Source organism: Trypanosoma brucei, chromosome 10, assembly GCF_000002445.2.
Source record: "Trypanosoma brucei brucei TREU927 chromosome 10, whole genome shotgun sequence".
Lineage (NCBI taxonomy): Eukaryota > Euglenozoa > Kinetoplastea > Trypanosomatida > Trypanosomatidae > Trypanosoma > Trypanosoma brucei.
The window spans coordinates 1,289,063-1,307,064 of record NC_007283.1 but is presented as its reverse complement, the minus strand read 5'-3'; the positions used below and the strand labels follow the sequence as shown (position 1 = coordinate 1,307,064).

At 47.0% G+C, this 18,002-nt stretch overlaps 5 protein-coding genes across 5 annotated transcripts, besides 10 other annotated features; all 5 read right to left on the bottom strand.

Moving 5' to 3' along the window:
• Positions 1 to 525: 525 nt before the first annotated feature.
• Positions 526 to 2,493, bottom strand: Tb10.70.1850 (hypothetical protein, conserved; the record flags this gene model as incomplete). Its single annotated transcript, XM_817677.1, has 1 exon — positions 526 to 2,493. The coding sequence occupies one exon, from the start codon at positions 2,491 to 2,493 to the stop codon at positions 526 to 528; it is 1,968 nt and encodes a 655-aa protein (XP_822770.1).
• Positions 2,494 to 2,780: 287 nt separating this feature from the next.
• Positions 2,781 to 2,807: a microsatellite.
• A 147-nt stretch (positions 2,808 to 2,954) lies between these two features.
• Positions 2,955 to 3,040: a sequence feature (A-rich).
• A 37-nt stretch (positions 3,041 to 3,077) lies between these two features.
• Positions 3,078 to 3,114: a sequence feature (A-rich).
• A 307-nt stretch (positions 3,115 to 3,421) lies between these two features.
• Positions 3,422 to 3,443: a sequence feature (AT_rich).
• A 486-nt stretch (positions 3,444 to 3,929) lies between these two features.
• Positions 3,930 to 3,980: a sequence feature (CT-rich).
• A 318-nt stretch (positions 3,981 to 4,298) lies between these two features.
• Positions 4,299 to 4,335: a microsatellite.
• A 642-nt stretch (positions 4,336 to 4,977) lies between these two features.
• Positions 4,978 to 5,007: a sequence feature (AT_rich).
• Positions 5,008 to 5,400: 393 nt separating this feature from the next.
• Positions 5,401 to 5,430: a microsatellite.
• A 169-nt stretch (positions 5,431 to 5,599) lies between these two features.
• On the bottom strand, positions 5,600 to 10,708 carry Tb10.70.1860 (hypothetical protein, conserved; the record flags this gene model as incomplete). The annotated part of the gene is made up of 1 exon (XM_817676.1): positions 5,600 to 10,708. The coding sequence occupies one exon, from the start codon at positions 10,706 to 10,708 to the stop codon at positions 5,600 to 5,602; it is 5,109 nt and encodes a 1,702-aa protein (XP_822769.1).
• A 243-nt stretch (positions 10,709 to 10,951) lies between these two features.
• Positions 10,952 to 11,017: a sequence feature (T-rich).
• Positions 11,018 to 11,960: 943 nt separating this feature from the next.
• Tb10.70.1880 (ADP-ribosylation factor, putative) lies at positions 11,961 to 12,773 on the bottom strand (the record flags this gene model as incomplete). Its single annotated transcript, XM_817675.1, has 1 exon — positions 11,961 to 12,773. The coding sequence occupies one exon, from the start codon at positions 12,771 to 12,773 to the stop codon at positions 11,961 to 11,963; it is 813 nt and encodes a 270-aa protein (XP_822768.1).
• A 266-nt stretch (positions 12,774 to 13,039) lies between these two features.
• Positions 13,040 to 13,074: a microsatellite.
• Positions 13,075 to 13,664: 590 nt separating this feature from the next.
• Positions 13,665 to 15,008, bottom strand: Tb10.70.1890 (hypothetical protein, conserved; the record flags this gene model as incomplete). Its single annotated transcript, XM_817674.1, has 1 exon — positions 13,665 to 15,008. The coding sequence occupies one exon, from the start codon at positions 15,006 to 15,008 to the stop codon at positions 13,665 to 13,667; it is 1,344 nt and encodes a 447-aa protein (XP_822767.1).
• A 485-nt stretch (positions 15,009 to 15,493) lies between these two features.
• Tb10.70.1900 (hypothetical protein, conserved) lies at positions 15,494 to 16,996 on the bottom strand (the record flags this gene model as incomplete). Its single annotated transcript, XM_817673.1, has 1 exon — positions 15,494 to 16,996. One exon carries the CDS (start codon positions 16,994 to 16,996, stop codon positions 15,494 to 15,496), a length of 1,503 nt encoding a protein of 500 aa, XP_822766.1.
• Positions 16,997 to 18,002: the final 1,006 nt, after the last annotated feature.

Genomic DNA, 18,002 nt, shown 5'->3' with positions numbered 1-18,002 from the left:
TATTATTTGTGTAATGGTTTAGCTACAAGTATTAAATTTCATATATTTTGCTTACAATCGCCCGAAATTTTGCTTATTTATATATATATGCACACATATATATAAATAGGAATATAGTATAATCATTTATCACTTTATCTTTGTTTTCCTTCCTGACTTGGTTCGTTAAAAATAGACAAAAAAAAGACAAAAAACGGGAAAAGGCAGGAGGAGGAGGGGGAAAAAAAAAACAACTCTCCTCCATCTGTTATATTCCTAAAGTAAGATATTATGCTACTTTTCTTTTTCTTTCCCCCTCCCTTACAGCACTCCTGCAGTTGCAAACAGCAAAAATAAAGCAAAATTGAAGCACCTGATGCAAAATAGAAACGGATATTTAAAAAGAAAAAACACCAAGAATGGATAAAAATGCACGAACGAAAAGATTTTTAGAAAAAAAAATTTTTAAAGGCGGGATCAGGGAAAAGCTCAAAGGAGGTACAAGTAGAAAACACCTGAGCAAATCACCATGGTAACGAGGCACAATCATCTCTGTTTCTGCGTGGCACTCCACGTTGGCGAAGAACTGAGGCGGTCTTCTATAGTTCTTGATCCCAACGTCCGGTGCGCTGGTGAGCGACATTCAAAGGGACTGGCACCCATATCGTGTTGATCCAAAGAAAAGGGCTCCAACGGTTCATGTTCCATAATTCCACCACCTCCTACACGCACTCGAATGGGTTGACACCCGCCTGTAACGCTGCCACTTCCCCACGAGCGGTTCGCTGGATGTGTCGAGCCGCTATTTGCTGCACTGTAAACAGGTTGGACCCATCCAAAAGTGGGTGATGCGGTACATTTATAGCTCGCACCAAACGCATAAGGGTTATTGGTGTGCTTGCAACTGCGACTAGCCTGACTCGTTGTACTCTGACTTGCGAGAAGAGACGTACGCGACTTGTCCCCATCCACGAACTCAATCAAATCTTCCAGTGGATTGGAACAGGTGTGCAAGTCCCGCGTGCCGCTGCTACCACACCTTTCAACGCGTCGGTGAGGGGAAGCGTACGGAGAGCCATCCACAGCAGCTGAAGGTGAGTGTTCGTTCCACTGCGGTGGTTGGCGGAATGTTGGAAGGGGCTCGGGAACAGGAATGGGAGCCGCTGCTGTCCGTGGTGGACTGCTGCTACCCGCAGAGCCCCCCGTGCGCCACACACTTGTTGGCTGCGGTGGGACGTACGGTACGGCCTGAGGATTTAGCTCCCTTGCGAGAAAGTTGGCGTCACCATCGTCCGCAACCTGCATGCTCCGCTTCTGCGACTCCAGTATCTCCTTCATTTGATTCATAATGTTCCCGCGCTCCTCTTCAGTAATGCTGTCCCCTTTTTGTATCAAAAGTCGATGCAAAGCTAAGTACCGCGGTATCACATGAATTTGATTGCAGCACACATTTGCTGTGCACCGGTCCCGTTGAAAGAGCATGCAGACACTCGGCGCCTTCTTCGGCGATCCCTGAAAGAGACCACGAGAAAAGACAGCAATGCTTGCTTTCGGAATTCTTAAACCCATTTTAAGCTGTGGGTCGTGCACATGAAACTCGTAGTCATCGGGAAGTGCATTGAAGCGTCCCTCCAGTTCGTTGAACCACGACTCAAACTCTTTCTTCTTCGTCTGCATCCACGTGAAGTCGACATGAATTTGGTTACACCAACGGGCCCACCTGCACTGCGAAGGGTTGCTAAGAAACAATCCGCAGGCAGTTGGTAACTGCGAGGCTAACATCGCGAACTGGTTCTGATGACCCGCACGCGCCCGGCGAGCCCGAACCGACGGATCCACGTATAGACCTTTAGTGAATTGCAACGCGCTAATCGGGACTTCCACGGCCTCTTTAAGGTCCGCACAGAACACACGGAACATCTTGGTCGGATCCGCACGCAGTGTGTTCTGGAACTCACGTTCCTTACTTTCAAGCCAGAATATCATCTCCTGTCGCTGAGCAGTTAGGTACTCGGCCTGCACATGAATGTCAGGGCACTGTTCACCTGAAATACACCTTCCCTCGGGATGGGCGTCACAAATTCGCGCGAAACTTTTCCCACCATTCCCGTTACTATTGGAGTTGTTATTGCAGTTACCACCACTGTTTCCATTACTTGGAAGCTGCGCACAGTTGAAAAGGCCACGGCTTCCGGTAGTGGGGATTACAACTCGACGCCCTACAGTAATAGGTGCCTTGAGGCAGCTGTCGTGAACCTCAAAAGACCCATCAGCGTCCTCTTCTTCACGCATAGGGGCGGGAACCCCAGCAACACCATGAAAAGGTAAACTGTAGAGTTGCTGCTGAAAAACAGCGGCAGCGTTCGGTGCGACTGGCGGTTGATTCCTGTACTTTGCAGTAGCGTTGGCGACCTTCGCGTACGGGTCGCAAAACACCATGAACGGTGGTGCAGGAGGTATTGGGTTGTAAACGGCTGCGGGAACCACCTGACGGAGGTGATTAGTGCCAGACATGATGTTTTCCTTCCCCTTCTTATTCCTTTATTTTCCTCTGTTTTTTTGCCACAATTTTTACCCCTGCCGTTTCCTCTGCCCGTATCTTCCTGTGGTATAAATATACTTAAATATATTCCACTTCCCCTCGACCTGCTCGCTTCTCCGGGGTCTGAATTAGCACCAGCTTCAGTCAATACAGTTGAACCACCTGAGACAGCAGAGGGGGTGGGCAAGTTTCCCGCGCCGTTACTATGCGATTAAACACTAGAGAACAGCACAAGTAGCGGCAACTGCTCCCACACCCTTATATATATATATATATATATATATATTCCTCTCCGTCTTTTCACCACGACACAATTTCCTGAAACTCCCTCCCTTTCTTTCTTTCCTTCGTTTTAGATGTATGAGTGAGTCAGTTAGTGATATGAATGTGCAGAAAATGCCACTCACTTCACCTCAAAGCAAATCGTTCAACGTTCCTTCCTTCACTTGGTCCTTTTGTTTTTGATGCTATTTTTCCCCCTTTACTCTTCTCTTTTCTTTGCTTTCCTCGTTTTTTTTTGTGTGTGTGTGTGTGCGTGGGCGGGTGTGTCTTCCGGTTATTTTTGTCTTTACTTTTTCTTTTTTTTTTATTTTCTTCCCTCAAAGGAGGAAAAAGGGAAAAAAAGACAGTTCCCCCTGTTCACCACGCAAGCGCGCACTCTTAGTAATCCACAAATAGGTGGCAATACCTCTTTGCTGCTGCGGCTTCCAGAGAAACTCTGACTTCCCTTCACCTAAAAACAATCAAACAAAAAATTTTCAAGCAAGTGAAAAAGCGGAGATATATAAATGAGGCCAAATTATCGATAAGAGAATCAATGACAATAGTCAAAACGCTGACAAAAAACAAAAAGCAAAAAAAAATGTCTTTTTGAAGGAAGCGAGAGGTGTATCAAACCAGATATTTATATTTAATTATTTATCGCGAGAGTGGCGCCTTGACCGCAATTATCCCCTTTCCCCTCAAAGTTTGACTGGTTATACCCCTTCATACTTTTATGTCTGTGCATCTTTTTTTTCGGTCATTTAGTCGCTACATCCCTCATCTCCTCTGAGGGCTGGTGGTAACCCACATTCAAAGGAAGAGACGGGAAAAAAAAAGTTTTTTTGTCTTTATCATCTTTGGTACGTTCCTTCTAATTATCGTTATTTACAATCTTCTCTTGCAGCTCATCCCGCATGGGAAGGCGTAGTTGTAAAGCCACACAAATATGGTTGACACTACTGACACTATTTCCTTTTTAAAAAAAAAAAAAGTGATGCTATTATATTCCGTGTCTTAGGTATGTTTGGTATTAAGAAAGACATTTCGTTCACACGTATGCGGACACACAGGTGTCGATATGATCCTAACTCCTCTCATCTACTCTACAGCCAGTTGCAACAATAAGAGAAGCAGCGGCTAAGCAAAGGATAGGGAAGAGGAAAAAAGAAACTAAGAGGAAGAGGGAGAGAGAGAGAAAACAAATACGTGTGTTAGTGTGCATGTACATATATATATATATATGTAATGAAGTAAGACACAACAATGGCAACGGCAACAATGAGGATGAAGATAATTAAAATATGAAGGGAATTGCGAACACATATAGCGACAGGAACGGAAGGGAGGGAAAACGAAGAAGACCTAAAAAGTGTGGTGAAGCCTTCTACGCGGTTAAACCATCTACTCATAGTCAGCAAGTGCACGCGAGTAAACATATACAAGTATATAAATTCCTTTCCCTCTTTTTTTCCTTCCTCCTTCGCTTTCTTCTCTTTCGTCAGAAACGGTTTTGTATATATTTATAAATAAATATATATATATATATATATGCCGATGTACGAAAAAAAAAAACGTTCAGGTGCCACCCCGTTCATTCTCCTTCTCTTCTCCCGCTCTCTTAGTTAGCTCCGTCTGCATTTTTACATAAGTTATCCTACATAATTATAAATATACGAATTTATTTATACATATACTCAACTCTTTTACCTTTATGTCCACTTATGATTGCTTGAGTGCGGTTAAATAAATGCGGGGGTGGGGAACAAAAGAAAAGTGTAGGGCGGTTTTCTTCTTTTCAGTAATGCGTGCGTTTGACTATGTAATTCCGTGAGCACGTGGCATATTCACTATCTGCTCAGACATATTCGATTCTCTCAGTCTTTTTGCGCATTCATTTCACTGGATTTGTATCATTTCCTGTGTTTTGTGCGTGCATTCTGCAGGTGTATTACTCTCTCATTCTGAGTTAATGCTGGTGCTTACTTTTTTCTGTGTTTCTTTTTTGTTTGTTTGTTCGCGCCACCACCCCGCTCCAACGAATCAAAACGCTATTTTTCTCAAAATGCAAAAACTGAGAAAAAACGTAGTGACACCAACAGGAGAGTAGTAATACCAATGACAACATAATGATAATGGTAATAATAAAAGGAGGGGAAGCGACCACACCTCAGCACACGCATGGGCAAACGAACAAATAAACATAAATATTTATTTATTTATATGTGCAAGATATTTTCGATCAAACACTCGGAAAGAAGCAACCAAATACAAAAAAATTCAGAGTCAACGTCAAAGGCGAATCAAGAAACAAAAATGTAGACGGATAAACGCAGAGACGAAAGGAAAGAAAAAGGTGAGGTGCGAACAGAGAGTTTGGGGGAGGCGGTGACAACGAGCAGGAAGGGAAAAAACGGGAGGGGAATTAATAGTGATAACTGTAGTGGGGGTAATGAAAATAATAATGGTAACAATAAACATAGCGCAGTTTGTGGGGCGCATCACCATTCCTCTCCAGGGCCCTCACTCGCCCGTACCTCTGTAGTTACATTCTGTGGTGACACCTGCCCAAATTCTGCAGTAAGCAGTTCTGCGGATGTTAGCGTGCAGAAGGTAACTATATATATATATATATATATATATATATAAACGTAGCCGAGGAGGGAATGGAAGGAGTAGTGTGTAAAATAAAATGATACGCAAAAACCACACATACGTACTCACCAAGCAACCAAAAGGAGTTAATCAAATGGGTTGGGGAAACAGTGTGGAACGAGAGGGGAACACTTTAGTGACTTAAGAGATGTCATGCATACGCTACTCACTTCCCAAGCTCACAGAGTGGTCAGAATCAAGCGCAAGAAGGGACACGGTTATACTAGGTTCCTGCGCTGAAACACTCGGAGTTACACATCGCCGACCACTTCTACTCCCGCTACTCCGTTCCTCAGTTGCCTGGTCTACTAGTGGTAAACTCCGCACAGAGACAACCTCCGGGGACGCTGATGCCAGCGTTGAAAAGGGCAAATGCGCGGCGCCAATGTGGGTTGTTAATCGTCCAGTCTCTTCCTTTCCACCAGAAACAGCGAGTCGCAGGGATCGTCCGTATATGGCCCTAAGGTCCACGATAGTTTGCGCATCATCAACGGACCATGCGACGAAGAATTCATCTTTGCAGGATTTACGCACCTCAAGCAAAACATGATGAAGGCATGTTAATGTCACCTTTATAAAGTCGAAAGGCCATGCGGATACGGCAGAGCAGCAGCTGGATATGTGCAAACGGACTCGAGTGATGGGGAGGTTTGGCCCCCTATTCGTAGAAGGAAATAAACGGGACCGAAAGATACCTGAGCCTGAAGAGCCCGCTGAAAAGAACAAGGGCGACTCCTTAGAAACGACAGCTCCATTTACGCGACCGAACCGAGTGTTTACCACAATGGTACCTAAATCCCTGCGCCGACCATACTCTTGATCCTTATGTGGCTGCAGAGTGTATTTGTGTGTTCCAGTTCGGCATATCTCTTCCATTGGAAGGCGGGCGACGCCGAGAACATCGCATAGCTCGATGTTGGTGTCCCAAACCTCCAAAACGATATGGCTGAGAACGTCAGGGACAAACGGAAGGACAAAAGTGGCTTTCGGATACTTCCACTGGGGTGCCGTACAGCCCGACACGAGTGGTGCAACTACAATACGCTTCCGTCCAACCCGTGCAGTTACGACAGGGTCAATCTGGAAATCATCAAACCCAGTCCCCTGAAGGCTCTCACAACTACAAATATGAACCTGCAAGAAGTAACCTTCTTCTATACTAGAGCTGGAGGTGTCGGTGAGGTGATTGGTAAGACCTGATCCAGGCGGTTGGCTGTGGCTGATAACATCTTGTATTGGAAACGAATGAGCCACCACTGTGAGTAGTCCCTTTCCCCCAATGTCAAGCATCATACGATTGCGTTTTGTGCCGTTCACGGTAACCGTCATTGTTGCTTCACCAATCTTGCTCGACTCATTGTTGTCATACACCTCCAAGTGATACGTTACGACGCAACCGGGGAGCGAGGGGCAAAGGATGAAGCAAGAAGCACGTTCCTCCGACCATTTCGCCTCATACGTACCAAAGTTCATTGCGGTGCGCATAATTACCTCCCCTTTGGGGCCCCGGATAATGACAAATGGATCAGGTACAAACTCTAAATCCAGATTTTGGCGTAGAGAAAGCGCCTCCACATGCACGACAAGCAACTTCGACGGTCGCTCCACGACGTCCTCCTCCCCACATGGTGTTTTGGTTCCAAGAATGGAAACATACAAGTCGCCATAGGGGTCCCCGCCGGTCCCCTGAGCGCGAAGGAGAGGTAAACACTGCACACCGGTACCGCCAAATGCGAGAGTGTCGACGGAAGTATCGTACGACGCCACAAACGTGTCGCGATGGAAAAGATCAAAACTGATTACACCGTCCCCCTGAGCAACACAAAAACTGGTTTGCCCCGGCCACGCGGGAGAGCGTGTTTTGGGTGCGATCTTATGGGTGCGCAGAACCTCTTTTGTCTTCCCATCCATCTCCACACTAATATGGACGGCAGCCTCTATACGATGCTTTAAGCCTTTCACCCCCAGTACCTGCAGGTAGATTGCACTAAAGTCATCAGATGATTTGCAAGCGTCCTCCTCCTCATCAAGATGCTTCTGCAGTGCGTGGTGCTTGGAAGTAGTAACGGCCATCATGCACACCTCAATAGTGGCTTTGGTCTCATTGATTTCATCATTAGATTCCGTAGCCCCACGATGCATGACCAACTTCCGAAGGCCAACACCCCTATTCTCTCCTAAGTCAGCTGCGGCCAGGTTGGCAGTATATTCAACCTTATCTTCCTGGCCCGCATCACAGATGCAAAAGCTGACGTCAGCATCACGGCGAATAAATGTTATAAAAGAGGCCACCTCAATCGGCCAGTCCGGTTCCACACGATCCTCCATAATTGGCGTTCTGATGAGGACGCGCGTCTTGGTATAAACCTTCACAATAGGGTACTGCATATCGTCACTTAGCTGGAGGCCCTCACACTTCCTAACGTGCATCAGCAGTAGTATCAAGTCACAGCTACTCTTACCACCACTACCAACCTCTTCCGTAATCAACTGCTGCTCTGCCTCTGTTGGTAAGCAGACACGCACCACTTGTTGAAAGTAATTTTGGTCGTCCAGTTTCACAAAACGATCAAGAGCAGACTGGAGTGCAGAAGCTGTGATTTTCGCTTGTTGTGTGTAATCCACGCTATTGAGTCTTGTGTATATGTTAGAGAAACTGTACTGTGTCGAACCGTGTACATCAGGCGTAAAAGGAGTTTGGGGATAAGGAGTATAATTTCTGCTCACCCCGCTAAGACTCCTACGCCGCAGCGTCCCATAAAGGGACGATGAATGCTGTAGATGGTGCTTACCACTGAGCCCCGAACATGGACGACCGGACCGCAGGAACAATGAAAGGCCGCCAAACTGTTGCCCCTTTAAGGTTGTATTTGCCATTTCATCGGTGGAGCGAAACGTTGACATAAAATCTGGTGTCACAAGAGCAACTTCGGGAGTGCGTGCTCGTCGGTGCGCAGTCGTACCGACTCCGTCTGCTAACTGTCGGTTGGTGTCGTTTAGCACGTCCTCCCCGTTAAATGGCGCGCCATCCACATTATAAGTGTTCACATTGTCTAAAGTGTACACAACAGAGGGCGGTAAGACGTACTGGGGGAACGTCAGATCGTCACCCACGGTTGTCTCTAACGAACACTCTCCCGTCACAACGGCACCGTCGTCCACCACCAATGTAACCTTGCTGCGATTTATTTGCCTGAGGAAGAACAGTAGTCTGTTTGAAGGTATTAGAAGGGCCTGCTCAAGTAACATTTGCCGCATCTCATCCACCTCATCAGAAAAGTCGCAGTCAATAGCACTAATTCCTAGCCCTACACCAGCGGACAACAAACTCCCCGCCTGCCCACCGAGTTCAGCCTCAATGACATGCTCGGTCTGCTGCCGTTCACTGCGCTTATCACTTTCATCCGTGTCCGCTGAGGGCAGCGCTACCTTATCCTCGATTGCATACGCGTTCCAATCAAACTTCTCCAGTGGCTCCTCCTTCACAGGAGTAGTCTTCGCTACCGCTACAAGCCTTGGCGTGCTGGGAAGTGACGGACTTCTGGGTTGCCCCTTCTGACGGAGTGAATTTGACTGCTTCGCCCCCGAAGAAAAGGCAGTTGTGCCTTTACGCGCGGGACCCAACTTTCGGGGTGCAGGGGTTGGCTCCATAACACTTTCCGGCCCGTACTGAGCGCGATAAAGTTCAATCCCCTGACGGCATATGTCAACTGCCTGTTCCCTTGCGTTTATGCTATCAAGCGCATCCTTCACTACATCAACGTGGAACATCCAGCCATCAACAGATGTGAGGGAGGTAACGTCTGTGGGCCACAAATGCGGATGGAGAAACAACTCACCCACAAACCCCGTTGACGTACGAGTCGCTACAGTATCTTCAGCACCTTCCATTAAGAGGGTTCCCCGCCCCACAATGAAAAGATGATCGCACAAGGTTCCCTTTTTGAATAACACTTGTCGCGGGGGCAGCACCACTGTTTTGGCCTTCTCCGCTATGGCCGCTCGGACCTTTTCTGTCGCCTGACTGAGACAGGGGACGCCTCCTAACAAAACAGTAAGGCTCATCACGTGCCTTGTCTTGGCGTCCTCCAACCACTGCTCACGCCTTCTCAGGGCTGTTCCAATCACGCTATCACACACGTGCGCCTTCTTCCTGAGTCGCTTCATAATGTGACGACGGTGCAAACAGTAAACTTCACATAAACACGTGGCAATCGCATGGCAGCAGCGTGGTTCATCAAAAATGACACTCACCTCGCCGAAGGCTGCGCCGGGGCCAAAGTCCAAAATGGGCTCCTTGCACACCACAACCCGAACGGCACCGCGGCGAATGATGTACACGTACGGATTACGGTCCCCTTCACCAAACAGGGTGTCGCCAGCGCAAAACACCTTCACCTCCATGAGGCGTGCGAGACGAATTCGCTCCCCTGCACTGAAGAAAGACCAAAGCCAACTGCGACGAAGCGTCAACGCGGTGGGAAAGTACGTTCGTTCCAAAACGCTTTCACATAATGGTGCAACAGTCATTCTCAAAGAGTCTAGCATCCCCTCAGCAAATGGCTCCATTGAGGTGTAATTGATGGCATCCCAAACCCAGCGAGCGGGTATTACTGCTACATCGGCATAACCGTGCGCCTTTAGACGCGAAGGTGCAAAATCCCTACAGAGAACGGTTTGTTCGCATAAAACGGAACGCTCAGGGTGCCGTATGTTACCAGACGTCTTATTCGGTGTGAAGTTTTTCTCAGATTTTGGTAGCGTCTCCTGCACCTCACCGAAGAGAACAACAATAATTCCAGTCGACAAGTACCATTCCCTCGCATATACAATCACCTCGCCATCTTCTAAGTAGTGATACTGTGCTCCCTCAGCAAGCAAGGTTAGCACGTCCATAGGCCAAGTGGAGATTATTGAGTTGGAACTCCGGTATGCCTGAACAATGGAGTCGATAGTGTAGCTCCGAAGCTCTGAATTCTTTTTGTGCAGTCTACTTCTTCGCAGCCGGTACATTCCCAACTTTGCCACTGGCACAAATAACTTTGCTAAAGTTTCCTTTGCCTCGCGTATCTCTGTCTCCCCATATAGGGTGTGTCTCCGTCCAAATGTGGTGGTGAATGGAGTCACACGATGAGCTTTAAGATCTACACCAGTGTTATCAGCACTGATCCCCCCATTCGTGTTGGTCGGTTGCAAGGGAATTGAAGCTTTTCGCTCATTATTACATCTGCTGAAACTCATTCGGTAGGGGTTTTGAGGAATTAAAGTCATCGTATTTCAGCCACACGCGAGATAAAAGGAGGAAAAGGCAAATAACAGTGTAGGGGAGTGCTATATAAAATACTCCCGAACCTCCACCACACCAATGTATGGAGTTGCTTTGTGTCTGTCAACCCTTTTGTTTGTTTGTGTGTGCGTGCGCGCAAGTACGTCCTCTCGCTCCAACTAAGAAATGAGCCGACCAAAAACTTGAATGTACGTATGTCACTCTCCCACCACACAAGCACGCGGGCCACAATAACACAAAGAGAATACAAAAAAAAATTATAACAATAACAATAACAACGACACCAACAAAAATTTCGAAATAAAAAAGGGTGAAATAGAACAATGTGTAATGCTAAGTGGCGGGGATGCGCCCTCCTTTCCTTTCCCACTTCTATTCTACCTTTCCTGTCTTTTTTGCTTTACTTCTCGGCAGGAGGACACACCTTCACTTTCCCCCCTATCTATATATCTAACTCCGTAACCCCTTCTCCCTTCCTTTGATTTGCTTTGTTTTCCCTTTTTTGGGGGGGAGGGAAGGGGGAAAATAAGGATTCTGAACCCCTAGTTTAAACTAAGAAGGAGGCTAACAAAAAGTTGGTGTAGAGTACCCCTTCTTTACACCTACCGAGAGACAAAGGGTAAGTACAGACAATGTTTAAAAAAGTAAAAGAAGGAGAAAGGAAAAAAAAGTGGCAGAACGGTGGGCAGCAAACAGTGAATTAACACATGCAGTGGCATTAAGGGATAATCAAAATACTAAAAATAGAGAAGATGAAATGGAATGATAACCATCCACCTATGGGGAAGGAAAGGAAACACTACCTCCGCTAATCGAAAATTAGATCGCACAAAACGAGACCCCCACCGATCGGATGAGCGGTGCACGAACACCGAAAAGGATGTTTGAAGAGAAACGAAAAAAAAAAGCAAAACAGATGACAAAGAAAAAGTGTTGGCACGTCGACGCACAATAGTGTGATAGTGGCAACTACAAATGTAGTTTTCATACAAACAAGTCGAAAGGCGGAGAAATGCAGTATCACAACACAAGGGAACGCCCACATCAGTTCACAACTCACCGAAACGTACTCACTAGAGTTTAGCACCGAAGAACAATAAATGCCCGCACTCGCTTCTAATGTCACTGTCAATATGTTACTCACACGAGCAGCAACTTCCCCATGCATGTGTCCTCTATGATTAACAGTGCCCGCCTTCTCCCTTACGGGCAATGTAAAACACATCAGCTGTTTCTCTATTCTTCAAGCAACTTCTTCCTCTTTTGTTCCGCCTCCATTTTTACCTCCAGCGTCTGACTTTCCACCAACTTATCAATGTGAGTATATTCCTTCTGTATCTTCGTCAATAGCCAATCAACGCCCTTCTCCAGTTCAGGATCCTCCTCAATGCCACATGAAGGCACTAGATGGTAGAGAGAAACATCCCCAAAGAGTTCCTCCAAGAGGCCTTCAGAAACAATCTCAACGCCTCTGCTACTCTTTAAGTCCTTTTTGTTAGCCAGCACCAGCACCGGCTTGCCACGCACATGCTTGTGCTGCGCTACAGTGCGAAGTGCATTGAGGGATTCCTCCACAACCGCATCATCCGCTGCAGAGTCGATGACGAACATGAAACCATGACAGTCGTGGAAATAGTGAACCCAAATTCCTCGAAAGTTGGCGCCTCCGCCAAGGTCGAAGATGCAAAGATCGCACCTATCCGTCTGGAATCTTGTAGGAGTGAATCCGACGGTAGGCATAGGATTCTTCTCAATATTTCCTCCCAAAGCAGAAATGATCGTTGTTTTGCCGGCATTCTCAATACCAAATGTGCCTATTGTGATCTTCGTCAGCTTGTCCTTCGCCCCCAATGGCGACGACGGAAGCATTGTGGGATCATGTGCTGTTTGCTTCTTGGAGTTCTCCACCGTGACCAGCAACTCCCGAAGGTATTCAAAAGGGTTCTCGGGGCGCTCAACTAGCAACCTGGAAGCCATGAGCTCAAAGAGATGATGCACATTATGCTCCTTACAGTACGCAACACGACTATCGTGTTCAGAACTGCTCATAATCGATTCCTTTGAATATCTATCGGTTAATTAAAAAATATTCTCTTACTTAGAAACGATTCAGGTCACTTAGCTTCGACCAATTCGGTGATTGTTTGATCCCTTTCTCAACACAAGAGCACAAACTCACGAAGCAAACCCCCCTTTCGCCACTAAATATGAAAAAAAAAAGATAAACCAATAAAACACATAAGGTGGTAATACCTAAATAATACAGTGGTATCAAAATAATGTAACGCATACACTTCTGCACGTGAACTTCCCGAACAAACACAAACACACAAACACACAAACACACACAGAAGATAATCAGACAGCTCTTATTTCCCTCACACATTTGAGTTCACACTACTCTATAACATGGAACGGAACAAAGTGGAACTTCAGCACGCAGAGAATACAAGAAAAACAAATTACCACTGGAGGTGTGTATAAAACAAAAATAAACGTCCGCCAGAGAAAGAGAGAGATAGAGGGAAAGAGGCGATGTATCTGAAAATAATACCACTTTTACGTTATAAATGTCTCGCCCTCAGAAAATACACGGGAACTTCAAGATGCAGGAATATCGAAATCAAGACGTTTAAGAATTATCTTGTCTGTTGTTGACTATCATGGAATAAATGCAATTCATCATATTTTTATTCCTCTATTATTCCTTTTGTTTCGCTCCTGTTCGTGTTCCCACACACACACATCTGTCGTGTCAGGTTGCTCAAAAGAGATGATGACGAAAAAAAAAAATACAAAAAATAAAAGGAAAGGGAGGATGGTCACCTCACATTAACACGGTGACTAACAATTTCACCGTCCGTTGCGCCCTCTTCCACTTTTCATATTCCCTTATCCAAACGGAAAAAGACGCAAAACACAAATCAATTTCTGCACAAACTAAAGTGTGGGTTGCACCACAGGTTTGGATGATTCCGCTTCAATTGCCGCGCGTGCGGTCCGCAGACACTCCTGCAACTCATATGACGCCACACTCGGGTCAAAACAGCGCTGGCACGTCGGGTCCTCTAACATTAGTTTAAACAGTTCCACCAACAACTGGAGCGTACCATCCGTGTGAAAAACGGTGTCATTCTGCCATCGCACATAATATTTTGATAAAATAGGCATAGCACGATACTCCAAAAGGTTAAACGGACTCGCACACGACGGTACAATACTTCGTAGTAGTAGTAATATCTCACTAGAAGCTTCGTAGAATTCAGGAAAGGCATCAAGAAGACCCATCGCTATAGGAATAAAGTCAGCATCCTCAATGCGCGAATTGATGGACCTCCCGCCAATGGCCGCTGGTGGGAGTCGTTTCGCATCATGAAGAACTCGCACATGTTGAGGTATGCCCTTGTACCGAGCAATATTCAAGTTGTCAACAGCTGCCTGAATGCCATCAGCCTCAACAAATTCTTTTCCGCCCTCTAGAGGATAGTGGCGCAACAGGGAAGAGACGAGTAAGGTGATGTACCTTGTGTCGGTTGGGTCACCCGTACTTTGCTTATAAGCTTTCACAATTTGCTCAACACCATTCGCCTGCATTATTCGCCGCTCCACGTCGCCGTCTTCGCGCTGCGTAAAGCAGAATAGACATAGGCTGCGAAGCGCCAGAACACGTGCGAATTCGTCGCTGCTGTGCCGTAGCGCGCGAAAAATCATGTCCACACCGTTGCGTTCCTTCACAAAGTAGTTTGTCAATGACGGATAAACGGCTAAAAAGTTTATAAGACGAAGAAATTGGTCTGGCCTAAAGAATATATGCTTCCGAGTCTTCCTAGAACCTGCACCCAAAAAATCCTCAATGGCAAAGTCAAGCAACTGCCTCCCACCTGTCTCGAGAATTTCCTTTTCCGTGAGCAATGGTGGATCGAGAGAAAGATCCATATGATCCACCAGCACACGAGCAAGATACCCATCGGCAAGTTCATTATCAGCCCGTAGCGCAGCCATTAGGAATCGCATCTGCTTTGAGAACTCCAAGGGGCCAAAAAGCACGTCAGGAGGAAGTTCCAGCGCCATCGTCTCCGGGTCCACATCGTGCAGTTCAATCCATTCCATCGTCTTGAGTAGGGGTTTCCGTATCTTAGTTACCACAGTACCAGCCATTTCTTCAAAAGGCTCGCGATTGAAGAAGTACAAAGTGGCACATACGCCCCCAAGTGCCCATGGCCATAACTGGTGAAACCGTTCACGTGACCGGCTCTGGATAAACCATTGTGGTCCCCTACGCATCGCCGAGTCGCTAAAATGGTCAAATGGAAGGGATCGACGCCGCAGGCCAGCCCAGAACCAGCCGTTACACCTTCACTGAGCCTTATTGTTGTTGTTAATAATGAACAATTACAATACGGGGGGAAATGAGGTATACATCAATTCAAGCATAAGCAACAGCGTTCAAAAACGAGCAAACACACATGACAGACACATCTTCTTTACCCCTTCCACTGGAAAAAGGCTAAGGTCGAATTATTATTTTTTTTTTTACCGAATAATACACACCGCAGATGGAGACCAAGCCGATCCCTCGCGTTACTGGCACCGCGGAGGAGGGGGGAAAAAAGGAAACGGAATCGGCACCCAAGCGGCCACCACGCCCCCAACCGCGACCCGACCACTGTAGTAAGGGAACCAATGCGCGTGCGCTCACTCACACACCAAGAATAAACAGGTAGAAACGAACTCCAAGAGCAGCACTCATGTCGTTACCTCTGATGTCATTAATCCGGAGTAATGAAATTGGACAGTACACGCGTGTAAACCTCCTGTTCAATGGCCAAAGTACCGCTCTCGCGATGCACCACGGCGTGCTGTTCCCCACTATTTGAAAGACAGTTTAAGATTATTTCCATCTGCTCTTTCCCGATATTTTTCAACAGCACCACATCGTGACGAAAAATTAGTCTTCGGCATTCCCTCTCCCACGTGAACAGTTGATCACAAAAGGATTGTGGTATAATATTTCCCTGACGATATTCAGATGTATTACCGAATCCCACAGAAGCAGCGGGGAGAACCGGGCACGACGGGTCACCAGCCTCACTATTGCTCTGCTTGATCATAGAAGGATGTGCCTTCACCGTAAGAAATTGCAATATATGGTTTGCGCCTATGCCTTTCGCTAGTGCACTTGCAAATGATGCTCGTGTCACCCTGTAGCATACAACCATTCCCACCACATCCACTTCCTTTACCGCAAATTGATCAAGAATGCGCAGCATGTCAGGATTTTTCGTGTATGCGTATAGTCGAAAATTTGTTTCAGTGATGATAGTATCTTCATCCTCCCGCCGTAGACGAGACGATGGACCCCTCGTGTCGTCCAGCAATGCCGCTGTGCAAAGCGATGGTGTAGAACTCCAACATATGGCGTGGTGGAAGTGGGGAGAAAGCACAAAGCATTTCTCTCCGTTACAAATAAGGGGGTAAACCAACCCGACCTCCGAGAGGCGCGCCAGCAGTTGAAAGGCCTCAAGGTCATCATCCTTTGAAGGAAACAAGTAAACATAATCACTTGTGTTAAGTGCAAACAGAACAGCTAGAAGCTGCCAAAGAGTGGCGCGTGAGACTCCTTTACCCGACATTATGGCCAGTGCGCGATCTAACACAACAGATACTAATGTCCACCACTGTTGTTGAAGGGGCTGCATGCAAAATGCCAATCCTTCAGAGGTGACGACCCGCTCTTCCGACGGTGGTGGGATCAGGCGGGAAAACTGAAGTAATGCAGCGATAGGCTCGTTACGTCTCCCTCCAAGGGGCTCCAGTGAACCCGATAGGGCACAGGCAATAACTTCTCGAATGCGTGTTCTACTCATATTAAGTGCGTTCCGCATTGATGACTGTGCAAGCGGCATCCTATCACATTTTTTCTTGTAAAATCGGAGTTTCCCACCCACCATCGTTAGTTCACATTGTCGCTCACCATCACCTCTGGGGTCCCAGGCACACTCAAGAGCCTTCCGAAGCGTACACCAGAGAGGAGGCAAAGCGGATTCATGCGGTGCAGCTGAGAAAATCCGGTCCGTCAGTTCATGCAACGATCCAATGGAAAGTAGGACTGTGACATCATCCCTCAAAGACAGCGGATCAGCAATGCGTTTCCCTTTGCGGAAGGCAGCCACTAATTCCTGATAGCAGAGGAGTGCAAGCGCGGGGCACTCCGAAATTAGCGATTCGCGTTGGGGGTAACTCAATATCTGATTCAAATAGGACGGGTTCATATCTCCTAACTGAAATGTGGGAAAAGGAACACCTCAGGGATCTCTACCTCTCGTAAACGGTCCCGCAGTTCCAACACCTTTCACACTTCTGGCGCCTTCCTGAGTGCGACCCTTCTGAACTACAGTTAAGCAACTGCCACGATGTCCCTACGCCTTCCAGTCCCCTCCCCTGCACGAATGAAAAGTAGTCACCGGTGCGTCCCCAACAGGTGGCGACGGCGGTGCCAACAAAGCAAAAAGCAAAATAATTGAGAGCGTTTCCGAATTATTGACGAGGATAACACAATGCAGAATAAGGAAGCTTGAGGGAAAGTCACACCGCGTTAAAACAGTGACCCTTCGGTGTTCTCTCAGTATGCTGGCCCCATTTACGCATCTGCGGGTCAGAGAATGGTCGTAAAACTAAAACTATCGTACGCGCAATGCATATAAAAACAAGAAACCCCTAAACAGAGGGCTTTACGGATCTCATCGCCTTCACCAACGGTTGCAAAGGGTCAACGAAAAGGTGTAGGGACACGGCTCCGACGTCCCCGCTACTGCTGCCAGTTGAATAATGCAACTCCGTGGCACCACTGTGGCTGCCACCTCCGAAAAAAAAGTGTCCCAACAACCCCCAAGCAGCAGCACACGCAGATACAAGTCATCGATGTTTCCCATAACGAGGTGCTCACCACGCACACACACATACACGTGTCACATCGACCAAAGTGGCCAAACCGCTTACGGCAGCACAAAAAAAAAAGTGGGGGCTTTCACGCACATAAACAGCTTGCAGACCACAATAATCGTGAGCACACCGCACCTCGGCCTCTGAGGAATGTTGGATATGTTTGGTGACAGGGATAACCATCCAACAAGTGATGCTGCTGCCTCTCTTCACAACTTTCTCTCTTTGGTGTGGATCCGACTATCCCCACAAACACACAAACACACACTCAACCACTAGCATTTTTAAGACGAACTGCTTTACGAGAACTTGCGCTCCACATTTATAACTTATAGT